This window comes from Pan troglodytes, chromosome 6, assembly GCF_028858775.2.
Source record: "Pan troglodytes isolate AG18354 chromosome 6, NHGRI_mPanTro3-v2.0_pri, whole genome shotgun sequence".
NCBI classification, from domain to species: Eukaryota; Metazoa; Chordata; class Mammalia; order Primates; family Hominidae; genus Pan; species Pan troglodytes.
In genome coordinates, this window is record NC_072404.2 from 111693209 (window position 1) to 111715708 (window position 22500).

Genomic DNA, 22500 nt, shown 5'->3' on the forward strand with positions numbered 1-22500 from the left:
TTTCCTTGCAATGTATTTGTGCTAGAAATGGGGTCATTTGTCCAGAAAAGATTCTCCACCCCACTGCTGAGATTTTACTGATTGCCTCCCCAGAAATAGTTTATCATGCTCCTCTGTCCTCATGCTTTCCTGAAAATTTGTGGTTGAATCTAGAGGCTTGATCAGATTCAGGCTAGAAGTTTTTGGCCAAAAGCCCCTTTGTGGGTGATTGTGATGATCTCGCGATGGTGTCAGGTACTGGAAGTGAGCACTCACCAGAAGAGAAAGGTCCTGACTTTGATACACAATCAGAATGAATCCAGGCATGGAGCTTGGTGGTTTACAAAATCTTTTCCTTTCTTTCTGTGTTCTTGTTTTATCCTCATGCCAATTTCTTTGAATTTCATGGCTCCTCCTGTATAGGTGACTGTCCAGCTCAGAAGTCTGTCCAAGGTCAAACAACTAAAAGACAATGGGAGGGCCGGGCGCGGTGGCTCACGCCTGTAATCCCAACACTTTGGGAGGCCGAGGTGGGTGGATCATCTGAGGTCAGGAGTTCAAGACCAGCCTGACCAACATGGTGAAACCCTGCCTCTACTAAAAATACAAAAATTAGCTGGGCATGGTGGCAGGCTCCTGTAATCCCAGCTACTCATGAGACTGAGGGAGGAGAATTGCTTGAACCTGGGAGGCAGAGGTTGCGGTGAGTCGAGATCGTGCCATTGCACTCCAGCCTGGGCAGTAGAGCAAGACTCCATCTCAAAAATAAATAAATAAAAATTTTTACAAAATAAAAATGCAGTGGAGAAGAATTCCAACCCATTTTCCACCAGCCACACTCTTTTCTGTAGACCACAATTTTCCTAATTTCACTTGATTTTAAAAAACAAAGGAACCTGCACACCCAGCCCGCTCTCCACTTCTTTGGGTAGAGCAGGGCTGTTAGAACTCTAGAGAGATGCAGGAAGCAGCTGCCGATGAACCCAGATGCTCATCCCTGGAGGCACTGTGCGGTCTCAGGAGCAGAAGCCGAATGAATTATGCAATATCAGAGCCTCATTCCCTGGGCCGCAGCTGTCCCATGTTCCCTGCCTGGAGATGACTGAAGCCCGAGTGACAGTCACAGGCTGTTCCCGATCACGCTGGGGTCACACGCTCTGGTGAGCACCCAGCCAGCCAGAGCTGTGCTATTGGTTTGGCACAGGTAGAAAGTTGACCCCGCACGTGCCGTAGAAGGTCATTTCGTTTGATTCATCAAATATACTCGGACTGGCTAAAGGAAGATTTTATTGAAATCGTTTCCCATGAACACGTCAACTTGTGGGGCAGGAAGGGAAATTTTCTTCCCGTTTGGGATTGAAAAGATGAGGCTTAACCAAACTCGTTTTTATGTTCGTTGGTTTGTTTTTTCTTTCTTTCTTTCTTTCTTTTTTTTAAACAGAGTCTCACTCTGTTGCCCAGGCTGGAGTACAGTGGCGCGATCTCGGCTCACTGTAACTTCCACCTCCCAGGTTCAAGCAATTCTCCCACCTCAGCCTCCTTAGTAGCTGGGATTACAGGCGCACGCCACCACACCTAGCTAATTTTTGTATTTTTAGTAGAGATGGGGTTTCACCATGTTGGCCAGGCTGGTCTCAAACTCCTGAACTCAAGTGATCCACCCACCTTAGCTTCCCAAAGTGCTTGGGATTACATGAGTGAGCCACTGCGCCTGGCCTAAACTTGTTTTTAATCATTACTTTTGTATCATTTAAATTAGTATAATGGTAATCTACAGAGAACAAATTCTGGTTAATTTCTGAGCAGACAGAGGTGACATCCTGGCCGTTTAACTGTCTCTCGGCACAGTGTTACTTCCAGCAAAAATGAAAACCGCTATTTCCAGAAGGTTATCTGTAGGGATAAAGCTCCACAGACTGGACCGACTCTCTTTCCAGGCCTTTGATTGGGGAGGGGTGGGGCCACCCTGGAGTGTGACACATTTGATCCGGGGCTTGGCAGATGCAAGATGGCTTCATCCTCCCCTCTACTTCTGCCAAAGCAGAAGTGGTTTAACCTTGGGTGGAAAATGAAAGATAGGGCAAGTCATACAGATGAGGGCTGCCAAGAAAACCTTTCCCCGAAAAACATTCTCTCCTCCCCTCCTCCCCTTCCCCATCAGCCTCCGTGTCTTCAGTCCTGTCCTGGTTCACAGATCCGTGTTGGGCACGGGGATGAGTGATGAGTGGTGAGCTGGGCCACCTGGTTCTGCACTCCAGGACCTCACAGTCCATTGGACAAAAAGAAGCCTAATTCTGGGTCTTTCAATACTTCTCCCCCAAGACTATTATTGCCTTGTTTTTCAAAGGCTCTGAAAAGCGAATCATTTTCCTTCTGCAATAACATCTTGTAGGCTCTTTCCTTAAAAGTAGTATTTACAATTTGCCAAAAGAATTCTACCCTTTCTGCCCTTTAGAATACTAGCCAGTGAATGGCTGTCAAGAAGACAGGGGACCTCAGGTATCACAGGTGTCATTAATTTGCATATTTGGGCCGGTGCGGTCGCTCATATCTGTCATCCCAGCACTTTGGGAGGCCAAGGCAGGTGGATCACTGGAGATCAGGAGTTCGAGACCAGCCTGGCCAACATGATGAAACCTGATCTCTACTAAAAAAATAGAAAAATTAGCTGGGCATGGTGGTGCATGCCTGTACTCCCAGCTACTCGGGAGGCTGAGGAGGCGGAGGTTACAGTGAACCGAGATCGCCCCACTGCCCTCCAGCCTGGGTGACAGAGCGAGACTCCGTCTCAAAAATAAATAAATAAATAAATAAATAAATAAATAAATTTGCATATTTGGTCAACCAGTATTTTGTGAGTACCTGCTGTGTTCCCTGGAACTATGGCAGTGGATAAGCAAGTAATCAATATATGAACAAGAGACTTTGAGACGGGAATAAATGCAACAGAAACAAAATGAATGGACAGTGGAGAGTGTGGCTGTGGAGAGGCCTCTCAGAGGAGGGCCAGGAGGGCTGAGACCCAGGCCTGAAGGTGGGACAAGCATGGTGCTTCCAAGAAACAGAACAGGACTAAAGAGGCTGGGCACGGTGGCTCACACCTGTGATCCTAACACCTTGGGAGGCCAAGGCAGGCAGATCACCTGAGGTCAAGAGTTCGAGATCAGCCTGACCAACATGGTGAAACCCCGTCTCTACTAAAAATACAAAAATTAGCCAGGCGTGGTGGTGCACACCTGTAATTCCAGCTACTAGGGAGGCTGGGGCATTCTCAAGAATCACTTGAACCCCGAAGGCAGAGGTTGCAGTGAGCTGAGATTGCACCAGTGCACTCCAGCTTGAGCAACAGACCGAGACTCCGTATGAAAAACAAACAAACAAAAAAACAAAAAACAAAGAAATGCCCATCTTTTATTTTAAAAATCTTAATAAAATAGGGATATAGTTGGATATTTCATTAATAAATGTATATATATAATGTATTTTATATATAACTACACATTAATGTATGTGTTATATAATATATATATAATATATTACTCTATATATATATTATATATTACTCAAGAACATGAGTAAGTTCTTGAGTGGTGATTTGTGAGATTTAGGTGCACCCATCACCTAAGCAGTATACACTGCACCCAATATATAGTCTTTTTTCCCTCACCCCCCTCCCACCCTTTCCCCGCAAGTCCCCAGAGTCCTTTGCATTCTCATTGCTTAGCTCCCACTTACGAGTGAGAACATACAATGTTTGGTTTTCCATTCCTGAGTTACTTCACTTAGAATAATAGTCTTCACTCCCATGCAGGTTGCTGTGAATGTCATTAACTCGTTCCTTTTTAGGGCTGAGTAGTATTCTGTCGTGAGATAAGAAATATTCAAAGGGTGTGGGAAGAGACTCTGCCGTCTTTATTTGCAGATGTGGTCACAGGATGCCTCGCAACCCCGAGAGAGCCACTGAAAAGTTGTTACAAAATTGAACAGGCTTCCATTTCCCTGTGGCCTCTCTCTCTAGATGGCCGTACCTCTCTATCCCAGAGTCCCCTGCTCAGTAAATCTGTACTCATCCTCCAGGGTACAGACTGGATGTCCCCTACTCCGGGATACTGTTTCTCCTGGTGTCTGCAGAGGCCCTTGTACCACTTTCTGGGATGTCACTGTGCTGAATCGCTGGTGGCTGCCATTTCCTTCCACCTCCCACTGGGTAGACAGGAAGGGGGTCCCTGCCCACCCACCCCCCCCATGCCCGGTATATCCCTGCTGAGCTCCTAGGATGTGCAGGGTGTATTCCTGTGTGCTAGCGAGAAGGGAGTCCCAGCGCCACTACGCCATTGCCCACTCCTCCCCTGGGACATTTGTTTCCCTTGGGTGTGGTTCATGGTAGGTGCCCCGTGGGCGTTATTGGTGGGAGACCTCCCTGTCTCAGTCTGATCTGGGCCCATCGCCATCAGGGCACGACAGCCACAGCAGGTGCCTTTGCTGGGAGTAATCTTGCCCTGGCTCGCATGAGACTGCAGACCAGCCCTTCTCCGTAAGTTCAGGCGTTTGTGCTCCGATCAGCTTTTCCTATAGGTTTGTCCCCCACCCCTTGCCCAACTCTTTGACCCCCCGAGTTAAGGGGATTCCAGACCCAGAGCCAAGTGACCTTCCTCAGAGCCTGGCCCTGTCTCCACCGCTTCAGCAACCTGCTCTTTCTGGACAGGGTCCAGCGAGCCCCACCTCTGTCCGTTTCCTCTACCCCCTGTGCTAAGGAAGCCTCACCTGCAGTGTAGGTTGTGGTGAAAAATGTCCCCCCTTAAGGACAGAGCAGGTCATCACGTGCAGCCCTGGGGTAGAAGGGGAGAGTTCGCTTGATCAAACCTAACTGGAGCTTTTCTTTTAAAGCAGGAAGAATTAATCTGTAGATATTTCTCCTTTCAATGCCAAAGAACTTTATGATCTGGTATTGAGACTATTGGTGGGTTTTTTTTGTTTTCTTTGTTTTTTTGTTTTGTTTTGTTTGAGACAGGGTCTCGCTCTGGTACCCAGGCTGGAGTGCAGTGGCACGATCTCAGCTCACTTCAACCTCTGTGACCAGGGTTCAAGCGATTCTTCCGCCTCAGCCTCCCGAGTAGCTGGGATTACAGGCGCTCGCCACCATGCCCGGCTAATACTTGTATTTTTTAGTAGAGGCAGGGTTTCATCATGTTAGCCAGGCTGGTTTCAAACTCCTGGTCTCAAGTGATCCACCTACCTCGGCCTCCCAAAGTGCTAGGATTACAGGCGTGAGCCACTGGGCCCGGCTGAGACTATTGGCTTATGAATCAAGTCTAAGAAGATACACTAGTCTTTGAAGGCCGCTCTGTATGTTTTTCCAACTGCCTTATAGATATACTTTGTTTTAACAGCTCCTGATGCCAGCGTGCTTATTTGGGTATTGAAATATGCGCCAACACCGTGCCCCGATGCCACGCGTTAGCCCCCAGGAGGCTTGCGTGAAAGTAAATACTAGAATTTCCAGCGTGGATATAATTTCCCTTCCATCAACCTTGACCATGTCCTTTTCAGTTCCTTATAAAAACTGTGTGTTAGCCCAGAGAATACCCTGAAATGATCTGTGGTGAACTGATTGAACGAACTACATATTCTAGGCCAAACTGAAATTATTCGCTATTTGAAGTCAGAGCTGAGCATAATACCGGGCAGGTTAATAGATCAGTGGAAGCTGTTTCGTCAGCTCATAAAAAGGTGAGAGATCTAAATTTTTATAATAAATCATTTTGCTGAGCAAACAATATGTGCGGTTATTACAGACTTTGGAAAATAAATGATTTTAGACCAATGTCAGGCTGCAGATACCGATGTGGTTAGTTGAGCCTTCAGCATGAAGAGAATGAAAAATCTTTGGAATACTGTTGACACTCACACCATGAAACCACATGCCATTTAATTCATTACTGCGCTTCCAAGATTACATTTACAGTTGTGGTATTAACCCCTGGGCATTTTTGTATTACTTATTGCAGACAGTTTGTCAGGCAGGATTAATTCAGTGGGGGGAGGAGGCAGCAGTTTGGAGAGAAAGTGGATGATTAAGACTGGGGTGGGGCTGGGCGCGTCGGTTCACGCCTGTCATCCCAGCACTTTGGGAGGCCGAGGCGGGTGGATCACCTGAGGTCAGGAGTTCGAGACCAGCCTGGCCAACACGATAAAACCCCGTCTCTACTAAAAATACAAAAATTAGCCGGGTGTGGTGGCGCATACCTGTAATCCCAGCTACTCGGAAGGCTGAGGCAGGGAGAATCGCTTGAACCCAGGAGATGGAGGTTGCAGTGAGCTGAGATCATGCCATTACACTCCAGCCTGGGCAACAAGAGCGAAACTCCATCTCAAAAAATAAAAATAAAAATACAAAAATTAGCTGTGATTGGGTGTGCCTGTAATTCCAGCTACTTGGGAGAGGCTAAGGCAGGAGAGTCACTTGAACTGGGAAGGCAGAGGCTACAGTGAGTTGAGATTATGCTACTGCACTCCAGCCTGGGCGACAGAGTGAGACTCTGTCTCAAAAAAAAAAAAAAAAAAAACCTGGTTGGGAGGTGCCCCAAAGCAAGACCCGCCTCCTTGGTCCTGGTCTGCAAACACTGATGGCCACACTCACATCTTCCAAAGCCCCCGATCGCACTTACTCAGCTAGTTGTATTTTTCTTTCGGCTTTTAAAAAAGAATACCTCCTTAGAAAAATTAATAATGGGCCAGGCACAGTGGCTCAGGCCTGTAATCTCAGCATTCGGGGAAACTAAGGCAGGAGGATCGCTTCAGGCCATGAGTTCAAGACCAGCCTCGGCAACATAGCAAGATCAACTTTGTCTCTACAAAAAAGAAAAAACTAGCTAGGTGTGGCAGTGCATACCTGTAGTCCCAGCTACTCGGGAGGCCAAGGCAGGATTGTTTGAGTTCAGGAGTTTAAGACCAGCTTGGGAAGCATTGTAAGACCCCTGTCTCTAAAAAACAAATTTTTCTTTTAAATTAGCTGGGCTTGATAGTGCACACCTATAAGTCCCAGCTACTCAAGAGACTGGGGCAGGAGGATCACTTGAGCTCAGGACAAGAGTTGGAGGCTGCAGTGAGCTATGATCGCACCACTGCACTCCAGCCTGGGCAACAGAACCAGACCCTGTATCAAAAATAAAAAAGAATTCTCAGAAAAATGAGTAACAAACATACAGATTTTTGTTTGTTTGTTTGTTTTTGTTTGTTTGTTTTTTTGAGACAGGGTCTCACTTTGTCACCTAGGCTGGAGTGTAGTAGCACCATCTTCGCTCATGCTCCTCCTGCCTCAGCCCCTCAAGTAGCTGGGACTACAGGCATGCACCACCACACCCGGCTAATTTTTGTACTTTTAGTAGAAACGGGGTTTCACCATGTTGGCCAAGCTAGTCTCGAACTCGCGACCTCAGGTGATCCACCTGCCTTGCCCTCCCCAAGTGCTGGGATTACAGGCATGAGCCACTGCATCTGGCCGACTTTTAAAATAATAATCAGAACGTTTCCTCGCCAACTGCATCCCTGGTTCCTCCCATTGTCTCCTCCTGTGGTTTCTGGTCCCTTCTGTGAATGGAGACAGCAACCCCTCCGGGCCTGGCTGTCACCACAATCCCTGGTATGGAATAGGCCTGCCCTGCAACTGCAGAGTGTGGTGTCGTCATTGTCATTCGAAAGCCTGGGGAAAGAGAGTTGCTTTCGTCATGAAAGGTAAGTGCAGTCCTTGTTATCACATTCAGTATTTTGGTCCGTTTAGCAGTTGCTTAGTAACCAAAGCACAACTGACCAGGAGATGGAAAACCTGAAATTCACTTCCAGGATTGCCTCACACTGCCAAGTCTGCACCTTCCCGCGTCAGTGGGACTGATTTTTTTATAAATGACGTGAAATCTTCTGGAGATGAGGCGTGGTTTTCCGGATATTAGGTGTCCTGATGAAAATCCAAAGCCATGTGCTATCTGAGAAGAAATCCAGAGAATGTGCACTTTCCAGGAGGTGCCCAAGCCCCACCCAGGCCCCATAAACCTGGCAGGAACTGGACTCGACCCGCATGGACCCCAGCCCTGCCAAGCCGGCCTCTGTGTAAAGCTGGGCCCCTGGAACCTTGCTCTTCTCTATGCCTGGGCCTTTGGCCACTGGCAACACCAGGTCGCAAGTGAGGAGTGGATGAAAGCAGCCAGGGGCGGGCCAGCACCCCCAGGCAGCCACGCCTCCAGCTTTTCAGCTCCGCACTCCCAAGATCAGGGAGCTGCACCCAGGGAGACGGTGTCCTCCTGTTGCTGCTGCTCCCGGAAGAGTCAAGGCTAAGTAAGCTACCTGGCCAGAGGGTTTTCCTGGTTGCCAAGCAGCAGGGAGGAGTCATCGGCAAGGCATCTCAGAGACGGGGGCCATCCCCTTCCCTTCCTTCCTATGTTCGGCAGAAAGGCATTGAATGCCCACCGTGTGTTTTTCTCCTTCAATTCGCTTGAGAGACACACAGCAGGGCTGGCTTCTCTGTCCTCCCACCGTGTACATTGCCAGAAAGAGCGGCTGGTATCCCTGGAGGACCCAAACACACAAGCAAAAACAGCTGGGCCCCAGAGGAGGGCAGTGCTTCTGAAAGACACACCCAGACCCCAACAGTGGGTGTGATATGAGGCAGGACAGCTGGGCCACAAAGACAAAGCACCACAAAGGCACTCAGGGAAACAGAGGAAGATACTGGCAGTGTGAAGCGAAACCAACAGGTAATTTTCAAATGGACCAAGTGGAAGTAACAGCGTAAAACAATTGAATAACTTAGGAGCAAAGAAGAAAGGATACATTGCCAGCTGGGTCTGATGGCTCATGCCTGGAATCTCAGCACTTTGGGAGGCCAAGGCCGGAGGGTTGCTTGAGCTCAGGAGTTCGAGACCAGCCTGGCAATATAGCAAGACCCCATCTCTATAAACAAAATGTTTTTAAGTAAATAAATAAAAGAATCAACACAAGCCTGGAAAATAAAGATGAAGATATTTCCCAGAAAGTAACTAAAAAGATATAGATGTAGATGTTAGAAAGAAAAGAAAATTAGAGATCAATTCAGGAGCTCCAACATCCACCTAATAGGAATTCCAGAAAGAGGAAGTAGAAAATAGGTCAGGTGCAGTGGTTCACACCTATAATCCCAGCACTTTGGGAGGCTGAGGTGGGAGGATCGCTTGAGCCCAGGAGTTCAAGACCAGCCCGGATAACATGGCAAACCCCCATCTGTACCAAAAAAAAAAAAACAAATAGAAAAATTAGCTAGGCATGGTGACATGTGCCTGTAGTCCTAGCTGTTAGGGAGGCTGAAGTGGGAGGATCGCTTGAGCCCAGGAGATTGAGGCTGCCTTGAGTCATGATCACACCACTGTACACCAGCTTGTCTCCAAATAAATAAATAAATAAATAAATAAATAAATAAATAGCTAAAGACCAGTTAGATCAAGTTAACCTTGATCCAGAAGGCAGCAAGAAAAGGATAAAGAAATAGCAAAATATAAAAGAAAAGTTAAATGACATGGAGGACAGAAGTAGCTATGCCAACAATATCCAAATAACAGTAGTCTCAAACAGAATAGAAGTATTCAAATGAAAATAGCCAGAATTAAAGAAAGAGAGGGCTTATATAGGGCCACACTGGAGCCATTAGGAAAAGTCCTCACCTAGACCCACATTCAGTGTCTCTTCACTCACCAGCCGGACCAGTCCCCATCCACCTCCCAAGTTCTGCAGCCAGCTCTGCTGATGCATTCAGAGGAGGATTTAGGCAATTGTCAACCTCTGCACATCTTGTTGTGGGTACGCAGCAGCTATGTATTTTCATTGTCATCTTTTAAATCTACGACATTGATGAGATACGCAGGACCTAAGCCTGCATCTCTATGTGCCCATTCCAGCACCAGGAAACTTTTAGGGGTCTGAAACACTAGTGGAGCTAGTGAATGAGTGAATGACGGTAGCCAGGGCAGTTTTGACCTGTGTATGTGGACATTGGAAATACACGATAGGTAACTAACTGAAGTACAAAATTGTGTTTAAAACTTGTGATTTGGGACAGGCGCAGTGGCTCATGCCTATAGTTGCAGCACTTTGGGAGGCCAAAGCGGGTGGATGGCTTGAGCCCAGGAGTTTAAGACCAGCCTGGGCAACATGGTGAAACCTTGTCTCTACCAAAAAAAAAAAAAAAAAATTAGGTATGCTGGCGTACGCCACTAGTCCCAGCTACTCTGGAGGCTGAAGCGGGAGGACTGCTTGAGCCCAGGAGGCAGAGGTTGCAGTGAGCCAAGATCACACCACTGCACTCTAGCCTGGGTGAGAGTGAGACCCTGTCTCAAAAAGAAAAAAAAAACACACACAAAAAATCCTTGCAATTTGCCTTAAGTAAAGTTTGCAAGCTTTTATTTTGTGTCTGAAGGAGTTTACGCTCTGAATTCTTCAACAGGGCGTCAAGGTAGCAGCTTTCTGCATTGACTGGTGATTATCCTTTTCTGATATGTTTTAAGACCCTTAACACTTTTAATTTTTTTAATTACCATTTGTAGTATTAGACTGTCTTTGCACAGCAATTTTTCTGTCAGATCTTGGAGGTTTCACTTTGAGATGATACAGAAGGATGTTTCATCATTTAAGAAGCCCTGTCCCTTCCCCACTCCCTGCACCCAGCACTGTATTGCAGAGGCCCAGTTTGGGTATTTATCTTACAGAGACACTGCCTTCTTCATGAAATCGTCCTAAAAATAGCTTCATTTAACTAGGCCATTTGACAGGCTTTTTCAGACTTTTTCTCAGACCAGTCTGAAAGCCGGATATTATTTCAAACAGATACAATGAACATTGAACCCGATCACAAGGCATCTGTTACCCTATTCAGGCTGCTGGGAGTTGATAAGACTACCTCAAATCGCTGTGTGCAGTTAAAGGCTGCAAAAGCCTCAGGCCACAAAAATTCCCCAGCCCAGGGGCCCGGAGACAGTTTTTCCAACTCTCAGCGTCCAGGGTGTACCTTAGCCTGTTTTCTGTTGCTGCAACAGAACACCTGAGGCCAGGGTGATTTATAAAGAAGATAGGTTTATTTGGCTCACAGATCTGCAGGCTGGGAAGTTCAAGGACATGGCCCTGGCTCCTGGCGAGGGCTTCCATGCTGCATCATAACAATACGGATAGGGTCAAAGGGGAGGTGGATGCGTGCCAAGAGGGACAACCCAGGGAGGTTCCTGGCATTATGATAACCCACTCTCAAGGGAACTCATCCAGTCCCTAAAGTCTGGTCAGAGCAAGAACTCATTCACTGCCAGGAGAATGGCACCAAGCCATTCATGAGGGGATCCACCGCCATGACCCAAACACGTCCCTCTAGACCCCACCTCCCAGTGCCCCCACACTGGGGATCAAATTTCAGTAGCAGTTTTAGTGGAGACAAACCATAGCAGGGTGGGTGGGTACTCTCACTTGGACGTGCCTCCTTGGGACCATGGAGCAGGTTTCGGAAGGATAGAGCTCTCATTGTCAGGCCTGTCCAGCACCCTGGGCTGTCCCCAGGAGTAGACTTGCCCGTTGCTGACAGGATGGGCCACATCCAGGACTCTGGCATCCAACGTGACGTGCAGCCCTGTGAATACAGGACAAATTCTAGGGATATAGGGCAAAAGGGACCTATGGCCCAGCATTCAGAGAGAGCTCACAGCATGGGCACCCAGTGAAAACTCAAACCTGGAAACTAGGACTAGGGACAGTGCCACTTCCTGAGACAGAGCCGCTGAGAGGGTCTGGGAAGGGTGGATGGGGTGGAAGTAGGAGATGAGGTTCCCTGGGATGAGAAGGCATTCAGGCAGGCAGCGCAGGTGGAGGCCTAGTGCCGAGGAAGGCCTGGCTCTTTGGGGTCCTGCACGAGATGGGAGTTGTTAGAGCACAGGGTCCTGAGAAAGAGTGGCGGGTAAGGCCAAGAGGAGGAAGGAGCCTTGGTGTGGAAGGGCCTTGCGTGTGGCTGAGGGAGGGATTGCATCCTGAAGGCAGCAGAGTGCAGGTGCGTGTGGACTCAGAGCCACAGCATGAGAGCCCTCAAACCCAACCAAGTCCCTGTGGCTGTAACATTGGCTCCATGGCCCTTGGGTATGCTAAAAAAAAACCTTCCTTGGGTCACAGACAGTTCCAGCCTGTAACCTTCTAACAGAGACCATCCTCAGGACCTGCTTGCAGACATTGGGGTGGTGGTCTGCCCGGGTGTCCTGCTCTAACCTCCCATAGGCTTTTGGAGTTGGCCATGCCCTTCTCAAAAGGACTCTCCAGGCCGGGCGCGGTGGCTTATGCCTGTAATTCCAGCACTTTGGGAGGCCGAGGTGGGTGGATTACCTGAGGTCAGGAGTTTGAGACCAGCCTGGCCAACATGGCAAAACCTTGTCTGTACTAAAAATACAAAAATTAGCCGGGCGTGGTGGTGCACGCCTGTAGTCTCAGCTACTCAGGAGGCTGAGGCAGGAGAATTGCTTGAACCCAGGAGGCAGAGGTTGCAGTGAGCCGAGATCTCATCATTGCACTCCAGCCTGGGCGACAGAGCTTTGTCTCAAAACAAACAAACATACAAACATAAAAGCACTCTCCGCATTCCTCTCTCATGATGCTCTGTGTTGGTTTCGGGTATTTGCCTTCAGATTACTCAAGGAAGTACTTTCAAAACAGAAAAAGGGAAAGACAGAACCTGAACAATTGCTTTTACGAGCAGGCTGGGCCATAGCAATGAACCCAGGCTGTCTGCACTGCAGCCTGTACAGTCCCCCAACCTGTGTCACCATCCTCACCTGCCCTCCTCACCTCCAGTTGGCCACCTTCTCCTGGTTTCCTCATTCCTGGTGAGGCTTTCACTGCTAAGTGCCTTTTCCTAAAGTAGCCTTTCCCCAGCTCCTCCTCTCACCCCCAGCCTGGCAAACTTCTACTCATCCTTCAAAACCCCACTTACCTGTCACCTCCTCTGCAGCCTTCCTTGATTCCCTCCCACAAAGAGAATTTATTTCTCCCTCTTTTTTTCAGAGCACTCTGCTCAGAGCTCTTTTTGAACCCTTGGCAGGACATGCTGTATTTTATATTTTTATGGTTATGTCTCCCCAATGAGATTGGGACCCCATCAAAGGCAGGCACCCCATGCGCACCAGACACGTGATTATCAAAAGAGCGCATGGCATCAGCAAGCACATCTCTTCCCCCAGTGTGAGCCCACCTCCTCCTGCTGGACAGCATTGACTCACGGGTCTGCACAGCCCTTCCCGAGCCCTGAGCTAGGAAGCTGTCCCATCAGTCACCCCCTGAGCCGGTCTCCTTGTGACTAACCTGCTCTCTCCCTCTCACCCTCCTAGGGCCGACGAGATTGAAATGATCATGACGGACCTTGAAAGGGCAAACCAGGTAGGACCCTGGACGCTTTTAGTCCTAAAACCCACAATAGCGGGCCCGTTTCTGGCATCTCGGAAGATGCGTCACCCGAAGTTAGGAGGCCGGTTATCCTTCCATTTTTTACTGACAGCTTTCAACGTCGATGCTCCTTCTGATGTCGTGAGAAGTAGGAAAAGACATAAAAAGTCCCAGGAACCATTTCCTTGGCAAAGTCTTTGATGTGGTTCCAACATCTCAGACATCCCATGGTGAACATCCCCTCCAAAGTGGTAACTGTCTCCTTTTCCCTACTCCATCTCCAAACACCCGTCTTTGTAGCTGTGGCATCCGTGACAGTGTAGACATCTCACCGTGGAATTATCCTCGGAGAGTTCCTTAGTGTAGACATCTCACCACGGTGTTATCCTAGGAGAGTTCCTTACCGCCACGTTCTCATGGGTCGCAGCCACTTGCTCCAAAGAGGGCTCTCAGCTGACGGCCCCTTTTTGGCTGACACTTGGTTCTCAGAGAGGCCTTATGGCAAGTACACAGCACAGTGTCCGGCACAGATCAGGCACAAGACGCATCTTAACCATTAGCGTACTTTTGGGTGATTCTAAATACTCTGCTTCCTGGAAAATTCAGCCATCCCCAAAACCCCTTCCTCCCCCCAGGAGCCCACAGAACAGGAAAACATTTTGCTGTAGCTGGTGCTGCTGTTGCTCTGAAAAGAAAGTGGTCCCCCAGCCGGGCGCAGTGGCTCACGCCTGTAATCCCAGCAGTTTGGGGGGCCAAGGTGGGAGGATCACTTGAGGTCAGGAGTTTGAGACCAGCCTGGCCAATATGGTGAAACCCCATCTCTACTAAAAATACAAAATTTAGCAAGGCGTGGTGGCAGGCGCCTATAATCTCAGCTACTCAGGAGGCTGAGGCAGGAGAATCACTTGAACCCTGGAGGCAGCAGTTGCAGTGAGCCAAGATCTAAGCCTGGGCAACAGAGCAGAAACTCCATCTCAAAAAAATACAAAATAAAATTTAAAAATAAAAGAGCCTTGGGCTGGGTGTAGTGGCTCACGCCTGTAATCCCAGCACCTGGGGAGGCCGAGATGGGTAGATGACTTGAGGTCAGGGGTTTGAGGCCAGCCTGGCCAACATGGTGAAGCCCCGTCTCTGCTAAAAATACAAAAATTAGCCGGGTGCGGTGACATGCACCTGTCATCCCAGCTGTTCAGGAGGCTGAGGCAGGAGAATCACTTGAACCCGGAAGGTGGAGGTTGCAGTGAACCAATCACGCCACCATACTCCAGCTTGGATGACAGAGCGAGAATCTGTCTAAAAAAAAAAAAAGCAGTTACTGGAAGGAGTTACCTTCATCATAGATCACTATTCCTATTTCTCAAGTTTCCACCGACTCCCCCTCTCTTCAAGGCCAGTCTTGGGCATGCCTTGCCTTTAGATGGCACTTTTGGGCAATCTAATGTGTCCAACAGGAGAGCCTGGTTTGTTAAACGGGAGAGCCTTATCCTGTGAATATCAGTGCACTATCCAGAACAGACTCTCTGTGGTCTCAGAGGCAGTCCCCAGCTACCTAAGAAGTTTGGCAAAGCGAATGCACTTCTCAAGGTGCCAAAGCCACTCGGTGGACCCCAGTCTTAGGAGACACCAGACAAGGCTGTAGGGACAGATGCTGGCTCCACAATGACACGGGTTCAGTTCCTAACTCGGTATTTCCTATGTGGCCTTGATGGGTCTCTTAATCTCTTAAATTTCTTGGTCATAAAAAAATCAAAAGAAAAGTGAACCTTGAGGCCATTATGCCAGGGGAAATATGCCAGTCACAAAAAAAGACAAATACTGAATGATTCCACCTGTATGAAGTATCTAGAGGAGCCAACTTCAGAGAGACAGAAAGTGCCACGGTGACTGCCAGGGACGAGGAGAGGAGGGAAATACGAAGTTGTTGTTAAATGGGTACAGAGTTTTGGTTTTGCAAGATGAAAACATTCTGGGGATTCATTGCACAACCAGGTAAACGTCCTTGACACTACTGAAAAGTACGTTAATGGTTAAGATGGTAAATTTTATGCTTTGCGTATTTTGCCACGATTTAAAATATGTTAAAAAATTTTTTGAAAGAAAGGAAGGGAATTTAGCTAATGCTTCCTTTGCAAGGTTGTTTCGAGGATTTGAGGTAAAATGCCAGAGTAAAAAGTAGATGGTGGCCGGGCGCAGTGGCTCACACATATAATCCCAACACTTGGGGAGACCGAGGCAGGCGGATCACTTGAGGTCAGGAGTTTGAGACCAGCCTGGGCAATTTAACAAGTCCCCCATCTCCATAAAAAATACAAAAGTTAGCTGGGCGTGGCAGTGTGCTTGTAGTCCCAGCCACTCGGGAGGCTGAGGCAGGAGGATCGCTTGAGTCCAGGAGGTAGAGGTTGCAGTGAGCTATGATTGCACCACTGCACCCCAGCCTAGGTGACAGAGTGAGACCCTATCTCAAAAAAAATAAAAGAAGTAGATGCCTAAATAAATGTTAGTTCCGTAGCTGCTGAAGAAGCACAGGTTTTGGGGGAATTGTAAAGTCCTGCCTTCAGGAAAGGGTGGTGAGGGGTAGAGGTGAGTTCTTACCAACAACTCAGCCAGAGTTTATAGCCTGATACGGCTACATTAATAGAAATACAGTTTCTAGAATGAAGGAGGTGGTGATTCTGCTCATTGGCAGCAAGGAGTCCGTGCCTAGGAAATTCCATTTTTTAAATTTATGTATTTTTCTTCTTTGAAATGGAATTTTACTCTTGTCATCTAGGCTGGAGTGCAATGGCACGATCTCAGCTCACTGCATCCTCCACCTCCTGGGTTCAGGCAATTCTCCTGCCTCAGCCTCCCAAGTAGCTGGGATTATAGGCGCCCACCATGCCCAGCTAATTTTTATAGTTTTAGTAGAGACGGGGTTTCACCGTGTTGGCCAGGCTGGTCTCGAACTCCTGACCTCAGGTGATCTGCCCACCTTGGCCTCCCTAAGTGCTGGGGTTACAGGCATGAGCCACCGCGCCCAGCCGGAAATTCCATTTTAGACTGGAAGCCACAATATAAGGAAAACAGCTCCTTGGAGTGCATTCAGAGATGACTCCATGGCCAGGACAGGGAGGGGCTCTAACATAAAAAGAACAAGGGGGTTCGGAGACGTTCCTAATCTTGGGGTAGAAGGGAAAGACGGCAGCACCACTGGACAGCAGGAGCAAGAGGAATAATTTCAGGAATCTGGGACGCGAAAAGATAAGGGGGAAGGGTCATGGGGGCATTTGTGGGTTCTGTCCTTGTAGTTCTCAAGAGCCGACCAGAAAGAAAGGCCAGGGGACGGAGCCAGGCTTTGTCTGAGAGACCCCTGTAGACCCCAGCCAAGCATAGAGGCTGGCGAGAGGAAACTTTTTTGTTTTTGCTTCTGAGACAGTCTTGCTCTATTGCCCAGGCTGGAGTGCAGTGGCACAATCTCAGCTCACTGCAACCTCCCCGTCCTGGGTTCAAGTGATTCTCCTGCCTCAGCCTCCCGAGTAGCTGGGACTACGGGCATATGGCTCCCCATCCTGGGTTCAAGCGATTCTCCTGCCTCAGCCTCCCGAGTAGCTGGGACTATGGGCATATGGCTCCCCATCCTGGGTTCAAGCGATTCTCCTGCCTCAGCCTCCCGAGTAGCTGGGACTACAGGCATATGGCACCACGCATGGCTAATTTTCTTATTTTTAGTAGAGATAACTCCTGGGTTCAAGCGATCTGCCCACCTCGGCCTCCCAAAGTGCTGAGATTACAGGCACATGCCACCACACCCAGCTAATTATTGTGTTTTTAGTAGAGACGGGGTTTTGCCATGTTTGCCCAGGCTGCTCTTGAACTCCTGGGCTCAAACGATCCACCCACCTCTGCCTCCCAAAGTTCTGGGGTTACAGGCGTCAGCGACCATGCCCAGCCAGGAAGCTTATTCCCAGTGGTCTGGCTCTCCAGAGTTGCCACGCTGAAAGATGCTTGCTCTGGAGAGAGTGAGCTCCCTGTCACCAGAGCTATGCAAGCAGATTCAGGCCAGCCCTCCCGGAGAGCATGAGATGGGGAATCACGCATAGAGTGGACCGAAGGAGGGATTGAACAAGAAGGCTCAAAGGGTCCCTTTTGACCCTGAAGTCTAGGATTTCGTGAAGCTACAGGTGAACCCATTGGCATGAGAAGCATCCAGGGAGGAAAGATGCAAGCCCTTGGAATATCGAGAGAATATTTCCAGCAGGAAAAGAAGTGGAAGGTTAAAGGAAAGCCAGAGAAGGGGACATTGGCCTGGGCCATCAACTAAGAGAAAAGCTGCCCAGAGCCAGGCATGGTGGCGGCGGCGCCTATAGTACCGGCACTTGGAGAGGCCGAGGCAGGAGCATCACTTGAGCCCGTGAGTTTGAGACCAGCCTGGGCAACATAGTGAGACTTTTTTCTCTACAAAAAAGTTAAAAAAAAAAAAAATAGCCAGGTGTGGTGGTGTGCACCTGTGGTCCCCGCTAACCCAGGAGGCTGAGATGGGAGGATCTCTTGGGCCTGAGAGTTCAAAACCAACACCAGAGATGCGGGTCAGAGAGTGGGCTGGTAGGACGGGACGTGGCCAGGCCTGTGGGAGGGTCTGAGTATGAAGGATTCATCCTGGGAGCAGTGAAGAATCGTAGGCGGGATTGAGACATCAGGTTTGAGTTCTAGAAGGATCTCTCTGGCTATACATTGGAGAACAGATGGGAGTGGAAAGACCAGAAGCCAGGAGAACTGTGGGAGGCTATTGTGACAGTACGGGGAGAGATGGCATGGGCCTGAGCTGAGGCCATCCCTGCGGAGGTGAGCTGGAGGCGGGCTGGGCAGGAAGAGGAGGGCGCAGACACGGTCCAACACTGGTGCAGGTGGCAGGCATCTGGACCAACACCTTTCCCATCAGGAAACCCCCAGGAGGAGCAATTTACTAGCTCACTGGCATACAACATTCGTTTTCCCTGGGTGTGTAGTTAGAATGTTCTACGGAGACCTGAAGTGCTCGTTTATTGCTAAACCACAGTGCTCCTGTTATGGAGAAGTAGCAGAGGGGTCGGCACCTGTCAATTATGTCCGAGCCTCATTCACACCTGTTTGTTGAACATCAGGGCACTGGCATAAATACTCACTGTCCCAATTGGTGACAGTAAAGGTTCAGAACTCTTGAGACTTCATGGTCAATAAGAAGCCACAGCTTTGCACTTTGAACTGCATGTGAAACCCCGTCCCGTCCGGGGGCTTTCAGCAATTCACAGCCTTTTTGTGGTAAAAAAAAAAAAAAAAAGTGGCCCACCCACCACCCCTCCGGGGCCTCCTTTCTGAGCAGTGGTGATCCGAGTTGCTGGTGGGTCTCAAACTCCTGGGCTCAAGCTATCCTCTCGCCTTGGCCTACCAAAGTACTGGGACTACAGGCATGAGCCACTGCGCCCGGCTTTGAAGCCAGCATTTCTTTACTACCTACGAGGCCTGCTCAGAGTCCGTGCTCAAAAAGATGTATTGAATGAATATGGGCTTTGACGCACAGGCTGGAGCGCAGTGGCATGTTCTCCTAGCCCACAGTGGGGCTGGGAGGGAGTCATTGAAGTGAGCTGCCCTCTTCCTGTTCACCTGCCTGGTGTTTATGTCACAAGACTGCCCTAGTGGAGGACTCTCCAGGTTGAGGTTAGGGGTTGGAAACCACAGCTGACCCTCACCACAGAGAGTGGGTCTCCATGGAGGCCTTGGCCACTGGTGCAGCATCAGCGTGGGACACGTGGTGGTCAGCATTTGGTCTCCAGCTGTGGTAGCTGTTCCCGACCTCCTTCCTGCAGAGTCAGTGACATGGAGTTACCTCTGGGAGTCGAGATGTTCGCTGTAATTGCATGCTGCGGGTAGGGCAGCAGGGCCTTAGCCCATCATCAGCTCCTGGGTCTACTTTGTTCCTCGGGGGACTTGCTCATCTCTGGTGTCCTCAAGCCTGAGTTTTAATGGCCATGCAAGCAGAGAACAAGAGGCAAAACCTGGGGCCAAGAAGGGGGTGGAAGATTGGATCAGAGAAAACCCCCCTCCCCCGCCATATAAAACCAGGGACTTCAAAGGCCACACTCTGAAAGTGTAAACTGGCAGGGTGGGGGAAGGAGTCTGCCCTTAAAGGGGAGACGGTGAGGGTTCTCTCTTGTTGGTTCCAGAGGGAGAAGAAAATGAGCCTCCCAAGAGAATTCCTAACCACAGCCACCTCTCCACAGGTCTGGGGCCATGTCGCACATGAGACCCCCCAGCCCTCTCCCCACACCTTCGCCCCACCAGGCTGCAGCTGGCCCAAGGCCCTGTCTTTATCCTCTGCAAGCCCACCCCACTCTGTGTCCTTCCCATGATGCCTTACCACATTTTATGAGTCAAATTGTTCAGACTTTAGAGGCCTGGAAGTAGCTGTCTACATCCTGTATTCACATCCCAATCAGGGGCACTGCAGTTAGGGGAAAGCTTTTTTGTTTTTTTTTTTTTTTTTTTGAGATGGAGTCTCACCCTGTGACCCAGGCTGGAGTTCAGTGGCGTGATCTTGACTCACTGCACCCTCCCCCTCCCAGATTCAAGCAATTCTCATGCCAATTCTCATGTCTCAGTCTCCCAAGTAGCTGGGACTACAGGTGCACACCCCAACGCCCAGCTAATTTTTGTATTTTTAGTAGAGACAGGATTTCACCATGTTGACCAGGCTGGTCTCAAACCCCTGACCTCAAGTGATCTGCCCACCTCAGCCTCCCAAAGTGCTGGGATTACAGGCGTGAGCCACAGCACCCAGCAAAAGCATTTACTTACCATACTTCCTGGGGCCTTTCAGGGACCCTTGAGGGATGGGCAGGGGTTGGGGGGCCCGTGGAACTTCTTCTAGGATGAGGTGACCTCATAGACCCCTGGTTCCGGCTCTCCTTCCCCAAATCACCCAGTGAGGAATATGACGCCAGCCCAGGGAGCAGAAAAGCCTCCTTCACCTTCCCCAGAGAAGCAAAGCTCCCCTGGCTCTCACGGTGGAAACCATCTCTGTATTTGCTGGCTTGACTCTTAACAGGAAGAATTCCTGAGACACGGTGTCGCTGGCTGCTTGCTACCTCCCAGGTGACTGCTGAGGGGAGGCAGAGTTTAACCTGATGCCAGCTAAGAGTAATTTCCCCCAAAAGGGTCTTCCATTTTGAGACGAGGAGGATGTGAGGTGTGCCTGGGGCCACACATGCCAGGGACCTTCGTGACAATGTCCTGGACACCATCGCCAGGTGATGGGCATCGGCTTGTGTGAGCCCCGTGGCCACCAGTCCCCTTGCCGGGTGGCTGTTTTCTGCCATCGTGGTCTGGGTTACCACTGATATGCAAGCAGTATCCTCCTCGCCCCTGTGTTTCTAGCATCAACTCTGATTTCTCAGCAAATGACAGAGAATAGACAAGAAACAGCAAGAAAGATCTCCCGGGACAGTGCTCAGGCTCGGCGAGGGGCCGTTCTCATGGTGGGGCAGACACAAAAGTAGAACGAGGGCTCCCAGTGGCCCTGTCTCTGCAGGGACACAGGAGGAGACAGGAGTCTGGCGGTGACCACAGGGAAGTGATGTCTCAGGGCCGCCACCGCTAGATCTGGGGTTCCAGATCTAGAAACACAGCTACAGCTGGTTTAACAGGGGTCTTCAGGAAGACGCCAGAGCCTCAAAACCAGTGTCACCACGCGCCGACCCGCAACAGGGCCCCCTTCTTCCTGCCTCAGCTGCCAATGATGGGCTACGCTTACTTCTCAGCTCCTGAAATGAATTTATCCCAGCTCCAGATCAGTGTCTGTTTCCCTGTTCCTTCCTTTCACTGCCATTAGGCCTGTTTTTAGTTTGAATTCTCCTGTTTCGTGGATCTCACCACACAAACCACCTCAACGCTTCATTTTGTGAGTTTTGTATTTTTTTTCGACGCCCTCAGGACAGAAATCCTGAATAACTACGTGATCAGAAAGTTGCATGAAAGTAACGAAGGCAAGCCAAAAGTGATAGAAGTCTGACCACCGTGACCGCCAACAGATGGGCCACAGAGAGACTGTCCGTGAACTTGGAAACTGATTGCAAGTGCAAATGCTCCACAGAAATTATGCAATCAGGCCGGGTGCGGTGGCTCACACCTGTAATCCCAGCACTTTGGGAGGCCGAGGCAGGTGGATCACTTGAGGTCAGGAGTTCAAGACCAGCCTGGCCAACATGGTGAAACCCTGTCTCTACTAAAAATACAAAAATTAGCTGGGCGTGATGGCGGGCATCTGTAATCCCAGCTACTCAGGAGGCTGAGGTGGGAGAATCACTTGATCCTGGGAGGTGGAGGTTGCAGTGAGCCAAAATCATACCGCTGCACTCCAGCCTGGGCAACAGGGTGAGACTCTGTATCAAAAAAAAAAAAAAGAAAAGAAAGAAAAGAAAAGAAAGAAAGAAATTATGCAGTCAGAAATTGAAATCATCAACAGCTAGATCCCTTCTTTTGTGAACCATCACCCTGTGATGAGATGGTATCCGCTCTGAACGGCTAAATGCCTGCTTGAGACCATGTAGGCTCCCGGGGACACCTTGTAACCGGATGCCCGGGACTTCCCCAGCACTGGCCGTTCCAGAACACTTCAGAGCCAGTGTTACAAGTCAGGGTGGTGAGGCCACCTCCTTGGCTGCCACCAGAACAACTTCTCCACTAGGCTAAGAAATAGGTTTTCTAGCCCAAGAGACCAGGAGAAATATCTCCAAATACATCTTATTCCAGGCAGAGTCTTAGATATTTTCTGCCCAAGAGTTGAACTGACCAGCAAGGGAGGCGTAAGCTCTTCTGTGATTTGACGTGATCATCAGAAACACTTGGCATGACACATCTGGAAATAAACTGGGAAAAATCTTTTTTGTTGAAGAGGACATTTTTCTGTAGTCTTAATAGTTGATTAGGTCGGATGCAGTGGCTCACACCTGTAATCCCAGCTCTTTGGGAGGCCAAGGCACGGATCACCTGAGGTCTGGAGTTCAAGACCAGCCTGGCCAGCGTGGCAAAACCCCGTCTCTACAAAAAATATAAAAATGAGTCGGTTGTGGCATTGTGTGT

At 49.4% G+C, this 22500-nt stretch overlaps 1 protein-coding gene across 12 annotated transcripts in view; it reads left to right on the plus strand.

Annotated features, from left to right (window-relative positions):
• Positions 1-22500, plus strand: part of CUX1 (cut like homeobox 1) — a 468245-nt gene that overhangs the window by 329017 nt on the left and 116728 nt on the right. For all 12 annotated transcript variants that reach the window (XM_054656168.2, XM_054656169.2, XM_003949225.6 and 9 more), the window contains exon 9: positions 13353-13401. In XM_054656168.2, coding sequence (XP_054512143.1) covers positions 13353-13401 — 49 coding nt within the window. The remainder of the gene's footprint in view (positions 1-13352; positions 13402-22500) is intronic.